This window comes from Oreochromis aureus, linkage group 3 (genome assembly GCF_013358895.1).
Source record: "Oreochromis aureus strain Israel breed Guangdong linkage group 3, ZZ_aureus, whole genome shotgun sequence".
NCBI classification, from domain to species: Eukaryota; Metazoa; Chordata; class Actinopteri; order Cichliformes; family Cichlidae; genus Oreochromis; species Oreochromis aureus.
The window spans coordinates 104,953,350-104,975,402 of record NC_052944.1 but is presented as its reverse complement, the minus strand read 5'-3'; the positions used below and the strand labels follow the sequence as shown (position 1 = coordinate 104,975,402).

The following is a 22,053-nucleotide window of genomic DNA, read 5'->3' as shown; positions in this document are numbered from 1 at the left end:
GACACGAGACCCACTTTAGAGGTCCAGTAGAAGAGCTGGAGGTCAGATTCAAACCAGTCACTGCTGGTCAGACGTGGTCTGCAGCTGTGTGTGCATCCAAAGAGAAGCCTCTCAACTGGCAGGTGATGTGAGCAGGTGAGGAGCTTCTGTGGAGTGCTGCAGGAACTCATTAGCTCAGAGGTGGTGACGCTGCAGTCATGTGACTGTGGTGGAGTTTGTTTATAGACTAACAATCTCAGCTGTTACTTTAGTCGTACTTGTGTTTTCTTCAGACTGACTGAAGGATCTTTGATAGACTCACACAGCTCGCGAAGGATTTCTAAACTGCAGCGTTTGCAGGTCAGTTTTAAAAAGGCCGTACTTGAACATGATTGGCTCAGAGCTCAGACCTTTGCTCCTGTTACCCCTCCTTATACTGAGGCTTCCGTCTTTAATGTGGTAACAGGCGGCTGTGAAAGAGCTGAAGTGAAAGTCTGCAGCTCACACTGACCCTCGATGCTGATCTAGACACCATGAAGACTGCACCTGTGGCTCTGCTCCCCGGTGAGTCACACACAGCAATCCTACACCCACTCACCCACTCAGTGATCCCAGCTACCACAGAGTGAGTCCAGCTCCAGGTAAAGGACGGACACTGGATGACCTGTGAGTTTACTCCGTGTTGTCGGGGGAGAAAACAGGAAGTCGGCTCAGTTCTGTTCTGTGTAAATCCAGAAAATAATCCAATCAGAAATGTTTAGTGTTCAGAAACGGTCAGGGTCTGTAGTTTAGAGTCACGGGTCTCTGTAAAAGATGTGCTTGTTTTTAAATGTTCGTTCTTAATATAGACACAAACAACAAAGGACACAATAAATATTACAAATGAGGAAAGAAAAGCAGGAACTGGGATTCTGGAAGGTTTTTGAAACCTTTAAAGTTTTTATATTTTGTCCCATTTAAACATAGGAGGAAACTTACATAATGATCTAAAAGCTGAAAACAATTTGGCTGTGATGATTCAGCAGTACTTCAGGTGCTTTATAGTGAGGAATGTGGTAACCAAGAAAATATTGGTCTTTCGTCCCGGATGGTCCAATCTTCTTCCTGATCTAACCGTGTGGACGTCTGCCACAGTATGTTAGTGTACACCTCTGAGGACATGAGAAAAAGCTCAAGTCTGTGTATTTTCCTCCTGTAACAGGTGTGTGTGTGCTGTTGCTGTCTGCATCAACTGTTTCTGCAGGTGAGTTGATGAACAGAAAACGATCAGTGAGACTCCAACAAGAACACAAATACATTTACTCTGTGTCTCCTCCAGTGTCTCTGTCTGTCAGTCCAAACCTTCAGCAGGTCTTCAGTGGATCCTCTCCAGTGTCTCTGAGCTGTGATGATGGATGGACGGTGAGGAGGACCAGAGGAAACCAGACTGATGAGTGTGGACCAGCGGCAGACTTCAGGAGACTTAATGAGTCCTTGTGTGTTCAGGACTTGCAAACAACCTTCACAGCGATTTACTGGTGTGAAACCAGTTCTGGGCAGAAGAGTGATGAAGTCACCATCAGTGTTTCAGGTAAAGTAAGTTGTTTCTTTTCTTCTTTTTTTCACAGTTGCTCCGGACATTTAAGGGCAATACAGTATCAGGACCACCTGTGACAGGTGAAGTACAACCATATATTTATTTTTATATATATATGCAGGTGGTGGGCATTTAGCATAAAAAGCGCCTTGAATGTGTGAATAACAGCTTGATCCATAGGCTAGTTCAACAATGTGGTGCTTATGTGGAGATGAGCCGTAAGAATCCAGTTTATACTTCAAATGACACGTTGTCTGAATTTTACTTTCATGTTGTTTTAATAGATGTTTAAATTAATGTCTCAGATTTTTGTTCATATTGTTTTGGATTTTTTAGGCTAGGAAACACTGATATACTTAAAATACTTGTAATTAGGAGATACTTAAATACTTAGAACTCACTGCTACACTAAACTAGATGGTGTTAAATCTGCTGCACTGTGGTACAGAACAGCCATCGACCTGCGGGGCTGAAAGTTCCTGCAGTTCCTCTAATGTCCACCAGAGGCTCCAGCAGGGAGTTAGCCCTCACAGGCTCTCATGTTAAAATATCTAATAAATAAATAAGTTAATCTAATTTTGCCCTTTATAACAATAAAACGGGAGAGAATATTTTTGTAACTCACCTGTTTAAACTGTATTAAAGTTTCATTGGTGGGGGCGTGGCCTCTTTAAGTGACAGGCCCTTGATAGGCAGCTGTGGTTACTAGCAAAGTTACCTCTGGAACGTGTTTATGCTTTTGGACCAATAGGATGGCTGCTGGTTAGTTAATTGTAATAACAGACTGTCTCAGAAATTTTTGCTGTACTTCAGTGAAATTCCAGTTTTAATTTGGACGATATGTAGCACTGATTATCAAACATCAGTATGGTCTATGGAAGCAGCTTGACAGCTACACTAGCTATCTGTTCTTCTCCCTCATAACTAGAAGAAAATGCCTCTGAGTGATCATTATAAAAGCAGAGGGTCAGACTGCAGTGGCCACACCATCTTTTACAGTCTGTGATGATGAACGTTGATGAATTCAGTCCTATGGCGTCATCATTTGACCTCCTGCATGCTGTCTCCAGAAGCTTCCTGTCTAAATGTCTGTACTTTTGTCTCTGTCATCCAGAAAAAGGAGTGATCCTGGAGATCCCGGCACTTCCTGTGATAAAAGGAAGTAATCTCACTCTGCGTTGCAGGCTCAGCACTGGTGACACGGTGGCAGCTTACTTTTTCTACAGTGGACGTCGTCTTGTATCTGGACATAAAGAGCACACCATCTCCAACGTGCAGCAGTCTAATGAGGGTTTCTACTGGTGTGCTACTGATCTGAGTGGATCATCTGCTCATAGCTACCTGAGGGTCAGAGGTCAGAACACTGACATCATTTGCTGTCATCATAAATTGGACCCCTTTTGTGTTTTTCTAATGTCCTTGACCTCGATGGAGAGGTGGAGCAATGAGAGAGAATTCATCACTCTGAGATTTGACTGTGGTTATTATCACAATCAATAATAATGGAATAACTAGCATGCTCCTCTTCAGCATCTAATACTAATAGATGGAAATGAAAGCCTGTGTTGGTGGTGTAGCCTCGTTGCACTGATCACACAACTGAAGATGCTTCCTTATCTCTCCTGCAGATCCCCCGACGACCTCCGTCAGATCATCTGTCCGTTCTCGTGAAACCATGTCCCCCATTCCCTCTCTTCCCCCTCCTCCCACCAACTGTTCCTCACCTCGTCCTCCTCCTGCTCCTTCTTCCTGTGCGCCTGTGTTGAGACTCCTCTCCCACCTGCTGGCCTTTTGTATTTACTCCATCACCACCGGCCTGCTGCTGTCCATCTGCTTGGACCGGCTGGCCGCCAGGCGCTCAGGTAGATACCTCCACACAGGTCCATCACTGCTGCCGTCCTGCTGGCAGCTGTGACTGTAAAATCACAAACGTTTGCACTGCATTTTTGATTATTACAATAACCGGACTGCTAAAGCCAAAACATAGCTTTAATCTGATATTTCACCTCTCTTAACCAGGATTAGGCTCACATACTAACCTTTATACACCCAAATAACAGCAGAAAAGAACCAAAGGTAACAGCTTCTAGTGTCTGAAACTATTTTAAGAAGTTGGAATCTGATTGTGAGCGCTTCAACTGTGACCTGGTGCAGTAAAAGGTGTACTGAACTGTAGCTGCACAGACCTCCAGAGCTGCATGGTTTAAAGCAGAGATCTACAACTCCAGTCTGTGAGAGCTACTGTCCTGTAGCTTTTATGCAGAGAAACAGCTGAATCAAATGGTTGAATTACCTCTTCAGCATGTCATCAAGTTAGGCAAAGGCCTGGTAACAAGCCATTCATTTGATTCAGGTGTGTTGAAACAAAGATGCATCTAAAAGCTGCAGGACGGTAGCTCTGAGGACTGGAGTTGGAGACCCCAAAGCTGGAAGACATGATCGAGACAAGGCTAAAGGACTGGAGCTCTGAGGTCACTGTGGAGGATCAGCATCAGATTACAGAAGACATCCACGTGACTGTCACACAAACATGTAGGATGAAAACCTGCATCTTAACCTGAACCCAGTGTCCTGTATCAATGAGTCACAGCCCTACAGTTCACCCACAGCTGCCCACTGTGGGCCTGCTGTGGGCCAACTTGGACATACGATGGTGCCCGCGGTGCAGCATGTTTCCAGTGAAAAGCAGCGATCAATGAGGACTGTATGCATATGTGTGGAGACTAACATTCACCCCGATGCTTTGCCCACAGGAAACAGACTTCCCGTTTCCGTGGAGATGACCCAGTGCATTGAACAAAACTACGAGGCGGTGGTTGACATCACAGGTGAGCGCGCGCTCTACGAGGACTCTGAATACTCTGAATGAGTCTGCTGCTTTGACTCTGGTGACGTTTCATCACACGTGAGCAGAGGGAAGCGCCCATCATGCGGGAAGCTCCAGCTTCTCATTTCTCAGACTGCACATGTGATACTGTTTCCTTCCTGCTCCTCAAAGTCACTTCCTGAAAGATTTTTTACTAAATCATGTCACGTACTGTGGACATGCCTTTGTTCAGAGTCCAGGGTTTCCCCCCTGCTCTCTGCTCACTCTCCTGCTGACTCTTTGAATCCCAGCTTTTGTGTATCGGCTCACAGATGAACGTCTGATGTTGGAGGTTAAACTGCTGTAACAGTGAAGCCCAGAGAGGGTTTCCCACTTTTACTAATAACATAACGTTTCAATCTGTATATGTTTAACTTTACACCTTGTAACAGTTTAATGCTGGAACTATTTTCTCTGTACTGTCTTCATCCGCCAGCCATATAACAGCTGGATGATGTTACAGCTCAGCTGATGGGGGGGAAGCTTCCTGTGGTGTTGTCATGTCATGTTCTCTACAGTCATACAGCCACACTGTGGAAACTAAAACTCAAGACTAAAACCAACTGTGAAGAAAATATTGTCATCACATGATATAAAATTAACTAAACTAAAACAACTGAAACAATATTGGAAAAAAATAAAATGATATATTAAAATAATCCTAGACTTTTGTTGAGGTTTTTTTTTAACAGAATTATTCAGAGGAGGCTTTAGTTTAGTTGAGCTTTGATGTAATTATGAGTCACGTTTTTATGTCTTCATGCATTTTCTAAATTCCTAAATGCGCCCCAGACGAGTGCCATAATATTAGAGTTAGCCTGCTTTTATTAGTGGACACATATCAGCTGAATAACAGAATCTGCTATTTAAGACTTTTTTTAACTTCGTCATGGTTTTTAACTGCTATTATGCGTGAAACTGCCCATAGGCCGGCGGGTGAACTGTAACCTAACCGACTCAGAGACAAGCGCAAACAAGTTTAACTCTTCAAAGCTCACGTTACGACACAGTTATGATGTTTTTATTCTCTTTCATCATTTTGATCTTCTTACATTCTCACATTTCATCATGTTTCCAGCCCGAGTCTCTTACACGACACACACTCCTGCAGTTCACTTTGTTCACTGTTACTAAGGTGAAAACCCAGCAGAGCTTCAGTCTGACACTTATTTTAAACCATCACTGCCCACAATGACCGAGAAACTTTAGTTTTCTATGTAATTTTATAAAATGCTCCATATAAAGGAAACAACATTTACTGGATTGGCATACATTCAGTTTAACACATTTGAAAACATTTTCATTAATTATTTAAATAGAGAAATAATTTAAAAAATATACATTTTAGTTGCATTTTTTTCTAAATGTTTGCTTCATGCTTTTTAGACGCAGCTGACTCGGAGAGCTCACAGATAAACCACGTGCAGCACTTTATAATAAAGTTATACTATTAAACATTAGTGAGTGTTAGCAAATGTTTCATTACTGAGTCACTCATAAATACAGACATGTTGTTACTGTTAGAGTTGCTGATATCAGCTGTTTCTGCTGCTGATAATCATGATCACAGTCATAATAACACATCTGTGTTTATCTGTGTTCATAAAGGTAAACTAAGGAGCAGTAATGGTACATAGAAGATTGATAAGACATGCACTAAACTGTATTTATACACATCTATATAAATGTACACAGAGTACTCCTTATAAACTTTGTAAACAAACATCATATCTGTGGTGGTCATTTTTAACACTTGGTTTGTGTTTTTGTGTCTCTCGTCTGACCAGAATCCTGAACTGAGATCAGTAAATAAAGCTTGTTTCCTCTTATCCACTTCTCTGGGCAGTGTCTCAGTTTCAGTGTCACTTCTTCTTCGCTTCAGCATTAATGGTCATGTCTGATAACCTGCAGTACAAACATGAGCTGGAACTGTGAATGTGGAGAAAGATGAAAGTAGAAGGCTGGCACGTGTTTTCGGTGTGAGTGGTGTGTGAGGTGTGTTCACAGCTCTAAATAAATGTGCGTGCACTGAGACTGGGATGCATTACACTTTAGGTTTATTGCTTTTTAATAAATGCTCAAAAAAATTAAAATATGCAAAACAGCTCCACATGAGTCATCCTTACATCATTAATTAGCTTAGTGAGGGGTACACAGCCAATTCAGGTATAAGGACCAGTTTAATCTACAGCATAGACCTGTATGCATAATTACAACCACACACACATCACAGTTATAAAACTACAACAGCCTATCCCACCTTTCCTTGATGACCTTGATGATCTCATCGAGGTCATAGAAAGGTGGTTTGGAGGATTACAAAGGAACAGCTTTCATTGATAATGAATGTTCAAACTACAGTGTTCAGAGATGGACGGCACCTCAACCTGCTGTGACCCAGATGTTTTTATGGAGGTCATATAAACAAGCTTTCTTTATTATACATGTTTGACGTTTAAAGAAGAACATTAAGGGTCAGATTCACTGCAGCACAAAGACTTCTTTACACATGGAGACCTTTGAGGTTTATTACAGAGGCTCAGTCAGTGACAGCCATAAACAGGAGTAAACACATCTCAGGAGTGAGAACACATCTCCTGAGATTTATAGTTAACCTCACATGTGTTGATGTCAGTGAAAGAGTCACTTAAAAACATCCAGCTGTGAATGTTTCACACCACCTTAGGGGTTCTTAGAGTGCTTCTTCTCTCTGAAGCTTTAGAGCTGCTCTGAGGAGTTTGCAGCTTTGAGCAGAGGAGACAAACCAGAGACAGTCTCAGCTCGGAGAACACGACTCTCTCTGCAATGAATCACACTTATTATTAATCTCTGTCTCTCTTCCACAGCATGTCTTTATCCTGTCTTCCTTCTCTCACCCCAACCGGTTGTTGTGATTTGGCGTTATATAAATAAAATTGAATTGAAATGAAATGACCCCGCTGAACCACATGACCACAGCGGTTAATACAGAAAACACCAGCCTTTAAAAGAAATGTGTAGTATCAGTCTGACATCTGCCCAGTTTCACTTTCAGTGTCAGAGTAAATGTGTGCTGTTGGACGGGGAACACAAGCTGAGGTGATTTCACAGCAGATGACAGTGAGAGAGCTTCTAGTCTGTGTCACTCATCTTCCCATCATGCACTGCCTCTCAATGACCTCTGTGATGTGTTTACTGACCTCTGACAGAGTCAGTTTTCTCTGTCTAAGGATGTAGACACCACTGTGGTTGGGATGGGGGTGTTTCAGGGTCAGACTGAGGTCTGTGGTTGTCAGTGGCTCTTCTTTCATCTCAGTGGGGCCTCGATGTTGACTTCACAGATTCACTACAATGTTCTCCCTCTGTGCTCTCTCTCATCTGTAAAACCAAACAGTGTCAGACACTCGGCTCCTTTCCTGTGACTGTGGGTTCTGTATCTCACAGAACTTTAAAGCACGTTGAACTCTTATTTGCACAAGTAAATACACACACAAGGCCACTTTATTAGGTACACAAGCACATAGCTGCTGCCATGGAGTGGAACAGGTGTGCCTAATAAAGTGGCCATGAGTGTGTACGCTTTGACACGTCACTGTGACAATAAAGGATCAGACGGCTCCCCCTGCTGGAGACACTTGAGATGGAGACATCGCGTAAACACATTCTCGATGGCCACTTTATTAGGTACACCATGCCGGTGCCCTGTTCCCTTGCTTGTTAATGGCACAGATTCATCACAGTCCTGGAAACATCCTCAGAGGATGTCACTCTACCAAAGATGCTCTGCTGGACCGAGATCTGTGACTGTGGAGGCATCTGAGTACAGTGAACTCATCGTCATGCCTGATCTGAGCTTTGTTTTCCTGCTGGAAACATCACAGGATGATGCACTGAGGTCATTACGGGATGGACACGGACAGCAGCACCGTCACATCACCATGTGCAGGAGTTCATGCAGCGTTAGCTGTTAGCCAGCAGTCTTGGAAGGTGAGACGTTATCAGCCAGCGTGAGCTCAGAGCTACAATCTCTACATCCACACCCACAGCATATTCAGAATCTGAATATGCTGTGTAATCCCCCAGATTACTGAGGATTAGTTTCTTCTATGCCCTCCACCCAAACCTGATTCATACATCAGAAAGCGACAGATGATGGAGTTTATTTCTTTTCTCTTCAGCAGCATTTTACAAAAACATTCTGTTCTTTTTCTTTGTACACTTCATTAGCTACATGTATATTAAAGTGTTAGTTGTCTTATATTTTGTGCAGTTTTACAGACACAGCCAACACTAAAGCCTCACACATGTAGGAGCTCTGTAATCTACCTGCTCAGAACGTGCAGACATGAGGTCAAAACATCAGCTGAACAGCACCCAGATCACAGCTGAGACCTGAACACCAGGGCATTATGGGTAAGTAAACTATAAAGTAACAATAAAATGCACATCATGAGTGTTGTTTGTGCTAAGGTAATGTGGTAAACAAATCAAACAGCTGATGCTACATGAGTGAGCTGAGCTACGGTCACTGCAGGGTTCAGGTGTGTGAACAGCTCAGAAAACATCCTCACAGAACGTGGAGGAACTCAGCATCGTTCCCTCTTCATCCCCTTCAGTCCATTACTGGTGTTTTCCCTCTGACTCACAGACCAGTCAGATTAAGCTGATTGTTGGTCCATCAGAGGAGTCATTTCAATAGTGTTGTTGTCCTCGGCTTGATCCTGGACCTGATCTCTCCCTGCAGAGGAAACACAAGAAGTCACAAAAAAACACTCAGAGCTAAACTAACACTTTGATGTTTTAATTACTACATGCTGACCTTTGACCCTGAAGCATTACAGACTAAAACAGTGTACTGAAATCTTTGGCTTCTATAAGCTGTGTGTGTGTCTGACGTAGTGAAACTATGTAGCATCATTGTGACATCATAGGGTAAAATGGTAAATGGCCTAAACTGCTGACAAACAGACAGAACTGATTAGATATAAAGATAGGACAGTACATTAGACATATTCACACCGATTACAACTAACCTTTAACTGTGAGCCACACCCTCTTGTATCTCCAGGCCCCCTTGCTGTTGACCTCACAGGCGTATCTCCCACTATCTCCCACTGTGGGGTGTCCCAGGGTCAGACTGAGGTCTCCAGTGTTCAGCAGGTCAGTGTTCATCTCAGTGCGACCTCTGTAATGGTCGTCCTGTTTGTCAGGCCGGTCAGAGCCGTTCTCATACACATAGACCTTCATGTATTCGGGTTCATGCCGTTTCCACTCCACATCACTGTCTCCAGGCAGGTTTTCTGTGGTTTTGAAGGGCAGCAGGACAGACTCCACCCCCTCCACCACCTCCACCTGACACTCTGAGAGGACAACAACACAACATGAGCTGTACGAAGACACAGCATTCATGTTTGTCAATTAATTTTAATTTATGTAGCATTGGAAACACATGTTCATCATGAAGCCACAGAATCATCACATCGAAGTCTCAGCAGCAACATCACTAAGTCATCAGGTTCATCTCTATGCTGGTCCCAGCTGCTCTGTTAGACTGATCAAGTCAGTCATTTGAAGGCAAGGGGCCTGAAGATGTCTGATCAGTGACTTAGTTCAGAAATGCAGTTACATTGTTACTAAAAAAGCCATAATGTTTGCAGTTCATCTACATATCAGTCTAACTAAAAATGCATTGAAGTCACAAACATACTCATTAAAGAGGTCTGTCCAACACTAGGTTTGCTACAATCTTTATAGTTTTTCTTCACACAAATACACTGAATTGTTCTATAAGGAGGGTTGATTTTATAACTTTTATAAAGATTTGTACATCAGCAGAAATGCAGCACAAACATGGCTGAAAAAGCCCTGTTGTATATACATGGAAGTGTAATTACATCTTTCACTCTAAACAATGAATAATCATGACAAATGGAAATGATATTGTTATATAGTTGTTTTTAAATCTATCTGATTAGAGTCCTTGTTGTTTGATGCTGGTGCCTCACTTGGCCTTTATAAAACTAACTGTCATTATTTATTTACTGATTTGTTTCTAATTGCTTTCACAGTGTACAATACACATGTTTAAGATTCAGAGTAGAGTGCAGTCCTACTTTGCACCACATGAAGGCAGGAGCGTCCAGTATCAGCTGTTCCTGCTTTCTTCGCATATCAGCAGTAGTCTCTTGTTTCCATCACTGATAGAACAGTGCTCATCAGCCAAATGACAGACAACAGCATCATGTTCCTCAAAGACTCACTGCTGTTTCTCAGAGAACATGTGAATGTTCCCCTGAACTCACATCTGTTCAGCAGCTGTTCAAACCTGCACTGTAACATCCCATCAAAGACAAAGTCCACTACTGGCCATATTTCTACCAGTGAGCAAACAGGAAGACCTAATGAAGTCCCTCCTCTGACAGGAAGAACAAAGATGGCCTCTGTGTTTGTCAGTATAACAGAGCTGCTGCAGAGCAGATGTGTGAGGGTATTTGTTTGGAAAGTCTCTGTAGCCTCTTTCATTGGTAAGTGTGTGACAGACAAAGTCAAAGACACACTCTGTGAGAAAATATAGAGATGGCTGATAAAACCTGTCAATAATGACCACATCTATTGTAACAGAAAATAATATCCAAACCTCAGACCTGTATCTGCAGCACTGACCTTTGATTTTCAGCTCCACCTGTTTCTCCATCAGTTCTTTTCCCTCCCTGCCGTAGACGGTGCAGGTGTAGGTGTCTCTGTCTGTGTTTGTGGGGTATTTCAGGGTCAGACTGAGGTCTCCAGTCTTCTGCGGGTCTTTCTTCATCTCTGTTCGGTTTCTGTAACGTCTGTGCAGTTTTTCAGCCTGCTCAGAGTCTTTCTGATATACATGGACCTTCCTCTCATTTCTGTCCTTCCACTCCACTTTAGCACCATCAGGCAGGGGCTGAACTGTGCTTCTGCAGGTCAGCACAACGGACTCATCACCTGGTTCTGCTGTGACCTGAACGACTGAGAAGAGAACAAAGCACAACATGAGCTCTACAGACGGCATCAGCAGCACTGAGGAAATTTTCTTTGACTTGTCTTGTAATGAAAGATATTTGAAAGGTTCAAGCCTGTCTTTGCATTAGAAGTAATACACTGGCTTACAGTAAGAGTAATGGCCATTAGACACAGAGTGTGTGGCATAAAAACGACACTAAGTTCTGATTTGTACGGATCCGAACTTGACTTGTAACCTACATACATCTGAACTCTTGTTAGCAGAGCTGTGACCACATATGAGGAGAAACCATTTCAGCTGCAGTATACTTCTGCTGTGTCTGAGGTAAAATAGTATTTCTTTAAAAAAAGGATTTCCATGTCATTGCATATTCAGTGTTCAGTACCAGAAATAATACAAATTTAAATGTACTATCAGGGCCTGTAACTCAGAACATAGGTTAGATTATTAACAATCTAAAGTGCTGTATGTCATCATAAGGTTTTGTAATGAGTGAATGAATGAGTGGGAAACACTGACTGATGTTCATGGAGTGGTCTAATAACACACATACCTTCTTTGTTCTTTAACTTTTTATATCTAAAATACATGAAGACACCAAAGCCAACAGCCAGGAGAACCACAGGAACCAGGACACCCGAGACAACTTTGGGCCAGACTGGAGGAGGAGTGGGACCAGGAGGAGGACGTTCTGTCCACACAAACAAACAACCTGAACATCACCCAACAGATTCTCAGAGTATGACTCTGACCTCTGACCTTTATCGACAGCACTGACCTGCCACCTTCAGTTGCAAATGGGTCTTGCTCTGATCTTGTCCATATCTTCGGGTGGTGCAGGTGTAGGTGCCGGTGTCATTGACTATGGGGTTCCTCAGAGTGAGGCTGAGGTCTCCAGTCTGCAGAGCGTCGGCTCTCATCGATGTTCGGTTGAAGTAAATAACATTCTGTTTCGTGAGATCATCCCCGCTCTGCAGACGCAGATGGACTGTTGGGATGCTGAGGTCCTTGCGATCCCAAACCACTGCAGTGGCGTCCCGGTAAACATCCTCTGGTACCTGACAGGGCAGCATGACAGACTCCGCCCCCTCATACACCTCAAGCCCGAGACATGCTTGAAAACTGAGAGGAGAAACAGGAAACAGGTGAGAGCTGTGATGTTTTTAAGGCCCGTGAAACAGAGAATGACTTCAAACACTTTACTAATGTAAAGATGTGTGCACAAGTGACCGATCCAGCTCAGCAGGCAAAACCAAAAGAACTAGAGCGGGAAAAAACTGGGAATAGAAATGATCCAAAAACTGTCACCCAGACTCTGGTTTTAAGCTGGAAAACACATTTACTTCTTCTTTTTTCCATTACTGAAGGTCTCTCTAATATAGATGACTTAATGTTCACCAAGTTTCAATGTTGTTTCTTTGTGTAACTATTCAAGGGTTCCTCTGGCCGGCTGAATAAAGCTGGCAACTACAGCCATATAAAAAAAAACAACCCAGAAACTTACAAAGACCGAGCCCAGTCTTCATGCTGCTGCTTCTCTGCCTTAAAAACCACCAGGGAGAGAAAAACCCTGACAGCTGCATGCAGCTACAAATAAACAGGCAGCCCTAAGAGAACCAGCACCATGCAAATCCATGAAGTCTTTTGAATTTTCCAAGTAAAGTGCATATGTAATAATGTTGTTCTTTTTCATTTCAGTCATTATTAGCAGATTTTTGAAACTGACCAACAGAAATGGGACTTCAAATAACTCAAGCAAGTTGAAAAAAAGTGTAGGACCTTTGGCTTAGTGCACCCACTCTTTTTACTCATCAGCCATAAAAGACTGACGGTCCAGTCGTAGAATTCCCAAACTGATACCATGGCGCAGCTTCATCTTGGATCAGTTTGAATCTCAGTGACCATCATTGACCATCCCAAGGTCAGAGGTCACCTTAGGATTTTCCCATTTATACCATAGATGCAACTACTGGGAAGCTGAGGGGTGCCAGTACTTTAAATACAGCAGATTTTAAATTGTAACACATGTAACAGCAGACTGCAGTATTAACCACACATTATACCTTTATGACAGCCCATTACAGCAGAGGGGCTTTAATAGGCTGCTGGGTCCCTTTCCCTCGCCTGGGAAGAACTGCCTGTGTCCTCAGCCGGCTGTGAGGACACGAGTGCAGCACTCCGGACACAAAACTAACAAAGCTGAGAAATTTAGGAACCGAATACAAAGTAAGAAGTACTGTGGCTAGGATCAGGAACAGAGAGCACACAGCACATAGGAAAGATACGACAACAAGGTAACATAACATACTGGACCAGGGACTTTCAAAATAAAGCAGGAAACACAGCTCAGAGACAGAGACCGGGACTTCAGGCATATAAACCTGACACTGGACAAGGCGAACAACCACAGAGACGAAGCACAGAGCGAGAGGAGACACGATGGGGACAGAGAGTGGATGGACTTCCACAGGAGACGCTGAGGACAAAGAGACAGGAAACAGGAAACTGAGACACTGGAATGACCTAAACAGCACAAAGATGGAGCTCCAGTCATCATGATTCCAGGACAAACCTCACAACACAAAGACACAAAGTCACATATCTAACAAACTATACTTTAAATAGGCTGATAATAACCTCACAGCTGATATTTATCATGAGAGCAGGGACGGTGTGTTCTTAGGTTTTACAACAGAGAGAAACATCTGTTATCACCTAACGTCACCCCCTGCTTTACCCACAACATGCCACACATACCACAGCAGCCACAAACATGAACACGAACAACCTGTTTCACCAGGACTTATAAGCATGTTTCCTCATTACAGCCTCACATCACTAATGAAGCCACAACAACCGTTTGTAAAAGCTTTATTAGAAACAGCCAAACCATTACCCTCACATGCTGCTAACATTGCTAACTACATGCTACATTCATCCATCAATGAAGCCTCCCCACATAAAGGTCTCCTCCTCCGTCAGTGATGCCGCTCAGAGACGTGTCTGTGTTTCGGGCTTTCACGTGTGTCACGGGGAGCTGATTCTTTCAGCGGGATCCGCCCGGCATGAAGGCCGCACAGGGAGCTACAGACGGCACAAGTCACTGCACCGCGGTCTGTAACCCGTCTGTACCTCACTCTGTACGGCCTGTCTGTGTGTGTCAGGAGGCTCCTGCACAGACAAACACGACAGGCCAGTCTGTGGGCGGCTGTGTGTGCTGCCGTGGGTCGGTTAGCTAGAGCGGTCCGTGTTTTCCTGTCGGCTTTCTCACCTTTGAACTTTTTAGTTACGCCGGTCTTCGCGCGCGCCTGTGTGTGCGCGCGCCCATTCAGAGAGGATAGGAGTGGGTTTCTTACCGTGGGGCTTCTTTATCCTCCATGAAGACTCCCGTAAACACAGAAAAGCACAGCAAAACACCGACAGCTCTCATAGCGGTACTTTGTCGTGCCACGCCCACTGTGACGTGGCTTTTTACTTTCGGTTTCAGGGGAGTTCCCGGGGATCACGCGTGTGTGGGTAAATATGGGGCAGGAGTTACAGGTATGCGGGGTGGAGGAAAGGTGGGGCTGATTTAGACTGTAGAGGAATTCTGTGGTGGGTTCATTTTCATAAAGTGGAAACAAAATAAAATATATAATCACACTGAAGCAGCTCACACGTAACAAAACACACCTCAAAAATCACGAGTGATAATATTGTCTCAGATATGAAGGAGTAGAAGCAGGAAGTACCAAAGCATGGTAATATTACATGTAATACCTCAGAGTCAGTGGACTGAGTCTCATCCTGTGCCGTGGGTTAGTTACATCACGTAGTTTATGTAGCTGTAGGATAAATACACATTAGACAGGAGTCTAGATGCATTCTCAATCATCCAGGTAAGTAAATCCCCAAAACGTTGATTCTGTTCATCTGGATGTAGCGTTTTCAGTGGGAGAAACGTTTCGTCACTCAGAAGTCACTTGGATTAGACACGAGTGAAAACATAAGTCAATGCAAAGCTGAGAGAAATAAACCTGACAAATTAAAATCCCTTAAATAACTGAGCTTCAGGAGAAACAAAGAGAAGAAGAAGAGGAGCAGAGTGAAGGTTGTCCATCAGACCGAGTGTGTCATAAGCTTCCTGTTCAGAGACAAACATCACTGATGTCAGCTCTTAGCTGTTCATCTCTGACCCCTGTAACACTGATCAATGCACATCACCTGGATCAGCTGACTGCTCTGAAACAGACCTGCAGACAGAAACAGAAAGTGAAGAAAGACAAGAAGCTGCAGAAAAAGAAGGTCAGAGGTTGTGCCACAGCCAGGCTGGTCCTGGATCAGATTCTGTCGGGGTGCTCCACATAAACCCGTCTGCATGTGTTTCCAGGCTGATTTAGCTCTGCTGATGGGGGACGACGGCGCCGACGCCAAACACAAACAGTTCTTCTTACTTAGGTTGTGCTGCTCCATGATCTTATCGTAGTTGAAGAGGAAGAAGCTGATGAAGAAAGAGGAGGAGACTTTCAGGTGAAAATCTTCCACTCTGGTGAGCAGTGAACATCTGATCTCACATATAATCCAGCAGTGATCCAGCATTGTCTGTCTGGCTCACTGTTAGCCCACAATGGAGTAGAAGTAATCTTTATTGTTTTCATACAGCAACAACAAAAATTATACTCTCTCCTTTTACAAATAGGAAAAAAAAGAACTTATTACACTTTATTATCATTATTGTTATCATTATTATCACTGCAAGTTATCCTACTGGATGTGACATGTGGAGCTAGCTGGTTCTGATTGGTTCTGATTTGTCCGTCCGCAAAAGGATCATTTTATGTGACATCCTCTGGTGATTAATAAGCAAATGGGTGTTCCTGTTTAGGCTCAGATCGTTTTGATGTTTAGAGGCTCGCAGTGACGTGAAACAACCCAAATGTATTAAAGCAAAAGTAAGGAGCCTGTTTTGAAAATGTAAGTAGATTTAAAGTGCTTAAAATAAGGGAGAAAGAATTACTCAGGTATCTGAAAATTCTACTTAAATACAGTAAGAAAGTATTTGCACTTTGTTACTTCCCACCTCTGCAGACCACTAAAATCCACATCTTTGAAATTATGTAATAAAATATGCAGGAGTTTAGCCCTGTTGCCTCTTAGCAAGAAGGTCCTAGGTTTGAATCCAGTCTACGTTCTATATTGGCTGTAAGTGTGAGTGTGAATGATTGGAAACATGGAAACAGTCATGGGAGAGGAGAGAGACAGAGAGACATGTTAAGAGGGACATGACGGGCTGGGGAGAACATACTTGATACACATGTGTTTCATGGAGTGAGGGAACATGTAAGCAAAAAGGGGAGACCAAACACGAAGGCATGACTGGGACCCAGGGAACAAGAAAGTGAGAGACACAGGGGGGGGAGACGTAAACACAGATGTAACAGTGGCACTTCGTCTCTGTTTCACCACCTTCAGGACTTAGTCCAGCAACAAGCTTTTGAAGCACAAGCAAGACTATGGAACTTTTCTTTCAAAAAAGATGTTTAATGAGACTTTAAATTAACATGGCAAGACTCGGTCAAAAAAAGCTGCGTTGCTTCCAGCCTATCTGACTCCCCACATGTAATTACCATATACCAAAATACCAAAAAGCACATCAGAACGTCACATTTCCATATCTTATGTTTTTACCATAACGGTATTTGGAAATTAACTGGAAATTATATATTTAACAACAAAAATTTATATTTCTCATTTTAATCATTTTACCAATACCAAGAAACTAGCCTTTAATTGGCTCTTACAACAGATGTCACAACAGACACATACTGGAAACACGGAGGAGAGACCAAAACATAACGGGAACCTAACACACAAGAAAGTAAACAGGGAACACAAGGAACTCAGAACACAGAATAACCTCAAGACTAACTAATGAACCTAAAATCATTATACATAACAATCACCAAAACACAAGAAAGTCATAGACCTGGGTCAAATGACCCAGACCCATGACACACCAAGTTTACTAGGATTACTGATTTTTGAGTACCACCCTGAGCTGAAGCGGTTCTGTGGAGGCTTCCCCCACTACAGAGAGCAAAGAGACACTGAAGAACCGTATGACAATAACCAGAACCCAGGATAAAGAGTTTGAGTGAATGTGGTGTTGAAGGTGTGGAGGTGGATCAGAGTGTCAGAGGAGACTCTGTAGAAGGACAGAGTGCCAGCAGGACAGTCCACATACACTGCTGCTCTGTTAGAGACAGAGGAGGAGGAGGAGGAGGAGGAGGAGGAGGAGAGGTCTGTTCTCCTGTTATTGTGACACACAGAGTACTGATCAGCATTGGAGCACCTCAAACTCCACGACTGACTGTTTACTCCAAACCTGCTGTCATTGCTGCCTCCTCTCCCTGTGACTCCTCTGTAAGTCACTGAAATGTGAACCTCTCCGCTCCACTCAACCTCCCAGTAACAGCGACCAGTCAGACCATTTGTACACAGCAGCTGAAGCCAGTACTCAAACCTCTCTGGGTGATCAGGATAAGGCTGCTCCTCTGTTACTGCCGTCACTCTTCTGTTGTTGTCGGACAGTTTAAGTTTTCTGTGCACTGAGTTTGTGTCCAGTTTAAGATCGCAGGAATCTGACGGAGAGAAGAAGAAACAACAACAGCGGTTTATCACCTGAAGACTTCATCTGCTGCCTTATCCACAGACTGATGGAGACAACTTCACAGTGATTCATCCCTTTAGAATCTTTAGTGTGATTTAAACTAGTGTTATTTTCATAAATATAAGTGAGCACACACTCACACTTCCTCAGACCAGGTTTCAGCCTGTGCTGTCCACCATGGTCCAGCCTGGAAGAAGAAACAAATTTGAATTCATCTTTAAATCAGAGACAAAGAGACACATGGACATAAAAGAAATACATGAAAGGCCTTAAAATGGTTCCACTCATTTAAAAGACTTTCAAATTGCAATTCTGCTGTATGGTACCAACAGCCATGGGTAACCCTGGATCCAACAGAGACACTGAGGCAGGAACATGGAAACTAGTTGATGGTATGAAAATATATGAAACAACCAGAACATCAATACATGTTTCTGATCCTCTACATCATGGAAAATCAAGATCAATGAGCTCCTGGCCTTCTGCTCCATGGGAGGTTTCTGTCTGTCCTGAGCTTGTGTTAGTACTCCTATGTTACACTTTAACAGGTGTACTGTCCCAGTCCCCACCTTCCACTGACACCGGAACAGCACTGAGTAAATGAAAAATTGGAATGATGAAGTGAGAGGCTGAGGTTTCATGGTTCACTAAGAAACTGGACGAAAGCGCAGGAGATTGGAAAAAAGATTCACAGCTTTTTATTTCAAGGAAAGTACAAAGAACCAGGAGAACATGTGACCCATCTAACAAACAAGGTGAATTGCTATTTTGTTGGTGATGGTTTAGATTAGAGCATCTTTGTCAGATAAATACTCCTCCCTCAATTCGGATTGATTGATGATCAGATTAATGTTTCAGGTGAGATTTACCTACAACAAATATTGTAACTGCTACTGTGTTAAGAGAATACTGCTGTTAAAAAGCACGCTATTTGTTTAAAAGCTTTAAAACTGAATATTATACTACTCATAAAACAGCACTTTTAAAATAAGCATGTAATAAACTAATATAATATTACATGTAACAATGTGATTAATCGATGACGAGCATTAATAAATACTGAAACTATCATACCTAAGAGTGTTCAGTCTCCAGCGTGGATCATCCAGTAAGCTAGACAGCAGCTTCATGCCCGAGTCTCCTGGATGATTGTAGCTCAGGTCTAGCTCTCTCAAATGTGAGGGGTTGGAGTTCAGAGCTAATACCAGAGAAGTACAACCATCCTGAGTGATCAGACAGCCTGAGAGCCTGAGGACAAACACAAAGATATAAAACGTAAAGCAAAGAGAATGATGTATTTTATTTTGATATACATCTTTAAGCTTGGTTCCAAAAAAATATGCTTTTATTTTTTCAGAGATACTGATTCACTCTATGGCACATGGATTCTTTACTGAACGATTGTCTCCAGAAGATGTATTGAATCACACAGATCTATAATTCTTGAGGAAGCTGGATTTGAGAGCACTGTAAATACAACATGCTCCTATTACAGTGTAGATTCACTGTTTGCGTGATTTGTTTCAGGGTTGAAAAGTGTAGCAACGGCATGTTTCCAGCATCGTGCAAATTAGCATTGCTCTCTAGAAACAGTTTTCCCTTTTGTTTCAGGTGTAAAGGGACAGGAGAAGGGATTAAGACTGGGCTAAGATTTAAAGTTTTAAATGATCGAGGACATCCCTGTTGCTAGCCATTTGTTTGGTTGTGACTCAGCTAACATATTTGTGCTTTTTGTAGCACTTTAAATGTGTTTATCTAAAGTCCGTGATGTCTAGCAAACCATTGTGATTCCATATCAGCTGCTTTGGTGAACTGGAGAAAGAACAGGACAACCCCTTAAAATGGGAAGCATTTAGCACAGGCGATCGTGGCTCAAGAGTTGGGAGTTCGCCTTGTAATCGGAAGGTTGCTGGTTCGACCCCCGGTTCGGACAGTCTTGGTCATTGTGTCCTTGGGCAAGACACTTCACCCGTTGCCGCCTACTGGTGGTGGTCAGAGGGCCCGGTGGCGCCAGTGTCTGGCAGCCTTACCTCTGTCAGTGCGCCCCACAGGGTGGCTGTGGCTACAATGTAGCTTGCCATCACCAGGGTGTGAATGGGTGGATGACTGGATGCATAAAGCGCTATACAAATACAGGCCATTTACCATTTAGGCGTGGGGAACTCCAGACCTTGAGGGCTGGTGTCCTGCAGGTTTTGGATGTCCTTGATTCAGCACAGCTGATTTAATTAGCTTGAACTTCTCCAGAGGTCTAGTAATGAACTACTCATTTGATTCAGGTGTGTTGACCCAGGGTGTTATCTAAAACCTGCAGGACACTGGCCCTCGAGGCCTGGAGTTCAACACCCCTGATTTAGCATGTGGTGGCCATAGAGCATATCATTGCTCTCTGATCTTTTAATAGTTTTGGTTTTTGTTGTTCCTTGCCATTGCTAGCATGAGATGGTAACTGCAATCCATTCAGGATGCACAGGGAATCCGGCCTGTCCAGGATCGCATATCAGTACATGTAGACAGGTTTGCTGTGTCTGCCAGGACATTCTCAAGAATGTGATGGAGATCACAGAAGAGAAGCTATCGTTAAAGAACTGCACTAACTGAGGCTGTAATAGTGTACTGCAGTAACTCCATTTACTACTGTAGTGAGCTAAATAATTATAAAGATAATAGGAACACTGAAAAAAACATTTTTAAGTAAACTTGGAGGATACCAGGTTTAGAGCTGTGCACCTCAAAGGGCTAACACAGGAACTTTTTATAAGTTCTTTTACAGTGGACAGTGGAGTTCAACATTATAAGCAATGTTCCCTCTAAGCTGCGCACGTGCGCAATTGCGCACTGCTGGCACGTTCTCTGCGCACAGAAAATCTGTGTTGCGCACAAAAAATCTGTGTTGCGCACAAAAAAAATCTAACCTGAATTGAAATTAAAATTAATACTTCAACAATCCTGTTTTGCAGTGTTAGTCAGTAAGTGACTGGCTGCTCCAGTATGGGATTAGAACGATGCCGACTAATCCCATAGTCCAGCCAATGATGCGATTCACATTCGTATATACGCAGCCAATCAACGTCGTTGACAGGCTATGACAGCGTCCTTATGTGCCGACACCGGTGTTTAAGCTAGCAAAGCGGCGTGGCTGATGTGGAGTGAAGCCACGTTAATGACAACGTGTACAACCATTGGAGATGTGAGCAGGACAGACGGAACAATTGACGGAAAAAGTTTGGACTTTATACCAGTTTTTAAATTGTGTTGATAGTCCACGTAAAACCAGAGTTGTGATAAAAAATGTGCAATGTTTGGTTTTCTTCCTGAATACTATCGTTGTTTATATTTACTGCCGGAAGAAACGGTAAAAACATCGTTTTGTATGGAAAACGCTCGAAAGCCTGTGAGCAAAGACAAACCCACTGGACCTTGTTTTTACTTTAGGTTTAAACATTGATTTTATTTGTACTGAGGACATTTTTATTTCGGACCATCATTGTATTCTTTTTAATCTATCTTTTCATTTGTCCCTCTCTCCTATTCGACATGTGGTTAAGCTCTCGCATCTTAACTTCCTCTACTGCTGTTAAATTTTCCGATGCTTTTAATTTAGTTTTATCTCCTTATAACGATGTTCATTTTTTAACTAATCTTTTTAATAATCATTGTCTTTCTATTTTAGACAGTGTTTGTCCTGTCAAAACTAGACTAGCTCCGGTTTCAAAGTCATCTCCCTGGATAAATGACAGCATTCGCTTCTTAAAGCGTTGCTGCCGTAGGGTTGAGCGTTTATGGAGGAAAACGCGTTTGCATGTCCATCTCCTTCATTTAAAGGACCTTTTAGTCTCTTTTAACACTTCAGTTCGAGATGCGAGGGCTGCCTATTTCTCAGACTTGGTGTCTAAGAGCAGAGGTAACCTCAAGGTACTATTCAACACCATTAGTGATAGTGTTGCTCCTGCTCCACCTGCTGTCCCAATTTCATCAAATGAAGATTGTGAAAAATTTCTTTCTTTCTTCGTTGA

The 22,053-nt window shown here is 42.9% G+C and overlaps 2 protein-coding genes across 3 annotated transcripts; one reads left to right on the top strand and one right to left on the bottom strand.

The window, feature by feature from the left end:
• Nucleotides 1-442: 442 nt before the first annotated feature.
• Nucleotides 443-6,250, top strand: LOC116332147. Of its 2 annotated transcripts, XM_031754999.2 has the most exons (6): nucleotides 443-543; nucleotides 1,181-1,222; nucleotides 1,298-1,549; nucleotides 2,670-2,909; nucleotides 3,184-3,417; nucleotides 4,309-6,250. In XM_031754999.2, exons 1-6 carry the CDS (start codon nucleotides 513-515, stop codon nucleotides 4,422-4,424), a joined length of 915 nt encoding a protein of 304 aa, XP_031610859.2. In that variant the 5' UTR covers nucleotides 443-512; the 3' UTR covers nucleotides 4,425-6,250. The 2 variants fall into 2 exon arrangements, with proteins under 2 accessions (XP_031610859.2, XP_039465011.1); XM_039609077.1 differs by having other exon boundaries at nucleotides 1,181-1,549.
• Nucleotides 6,251-6,477: 227 nt separating this feature from the next.
• On the bottom strand, nucleotides 6,478-14,842 carry LOC116336408. Its single transcript, XM_039609049.1, has 6 exons — nucleotides 14,745-14,842; nucleotides 12,167-12,510; nucleotides 11,942-12,079; nucleotides 11,064-11,393; nucleotides 9,434-9,760; nucleotides 6,478-9,138 (listed from the first exon to the last, which is right to left on the bottom strand). The coding sequence occupies exons 1-6, from the start codon at nucleotides 14,816-14,818 to the stop codon at nucleotides 9,059-9,061; spliced, it is 1,293 nt and encodes a 430-aa protein (XP_039464983.1). The 5' UTR covers nucleotides 14,819-14,842; the 3' UTR covers nucleotides 6,478-9,058.
• Nucleotides 14,843-22,053: the final 7,211 nt, after the last annotated feature.

Bases quoted from the DNA above. Each gene is read 5' to 3' on its own strand.
- LOC116332147 (XM_039609077.1), top strand. From the start codon at position 513: ATGAAGACTGCACCTGTGGCTCTGCTCCCCG. The intron at 544-1,180 runs GTGAGTCACACA...CTCCTGTAACAG, and splicing joins ACCTGTGGCTCTGCTCCCCG to GTGTGTGTGTGCTGTTGCTG. The intron at 2,910-3,183 runs GTCAGAACACTG...TCTCTCCTGCAG, and splicing joins TAGCTACCTGAGGGTCAGAG to ATCCCCCGACGACCTCCGTC.
- LOC116336408 (XM_039609049.1), bottom strand. From the start codon at position 14,818: ATGAGAGCTGTCGGTGTTTTGCTGTGCTTTTCTGTGTTTACGGGAGTC. The intron at 11,394-11,941 runs GTATGTGTGTTA...TTCTCTTCTCAG, and splicing joins AAAGTTAAAGAACAAAGAAG to TCGTTCAGGTCACAGCAGAA. The intron at 9,761-11,063 runs GTCAGTGCTGCA...TTGTCCTCTCAG, and splicing joins GGTGGAGCTGAAAATCAAAG to AGTGTCAGGTGGAGGTGGTG.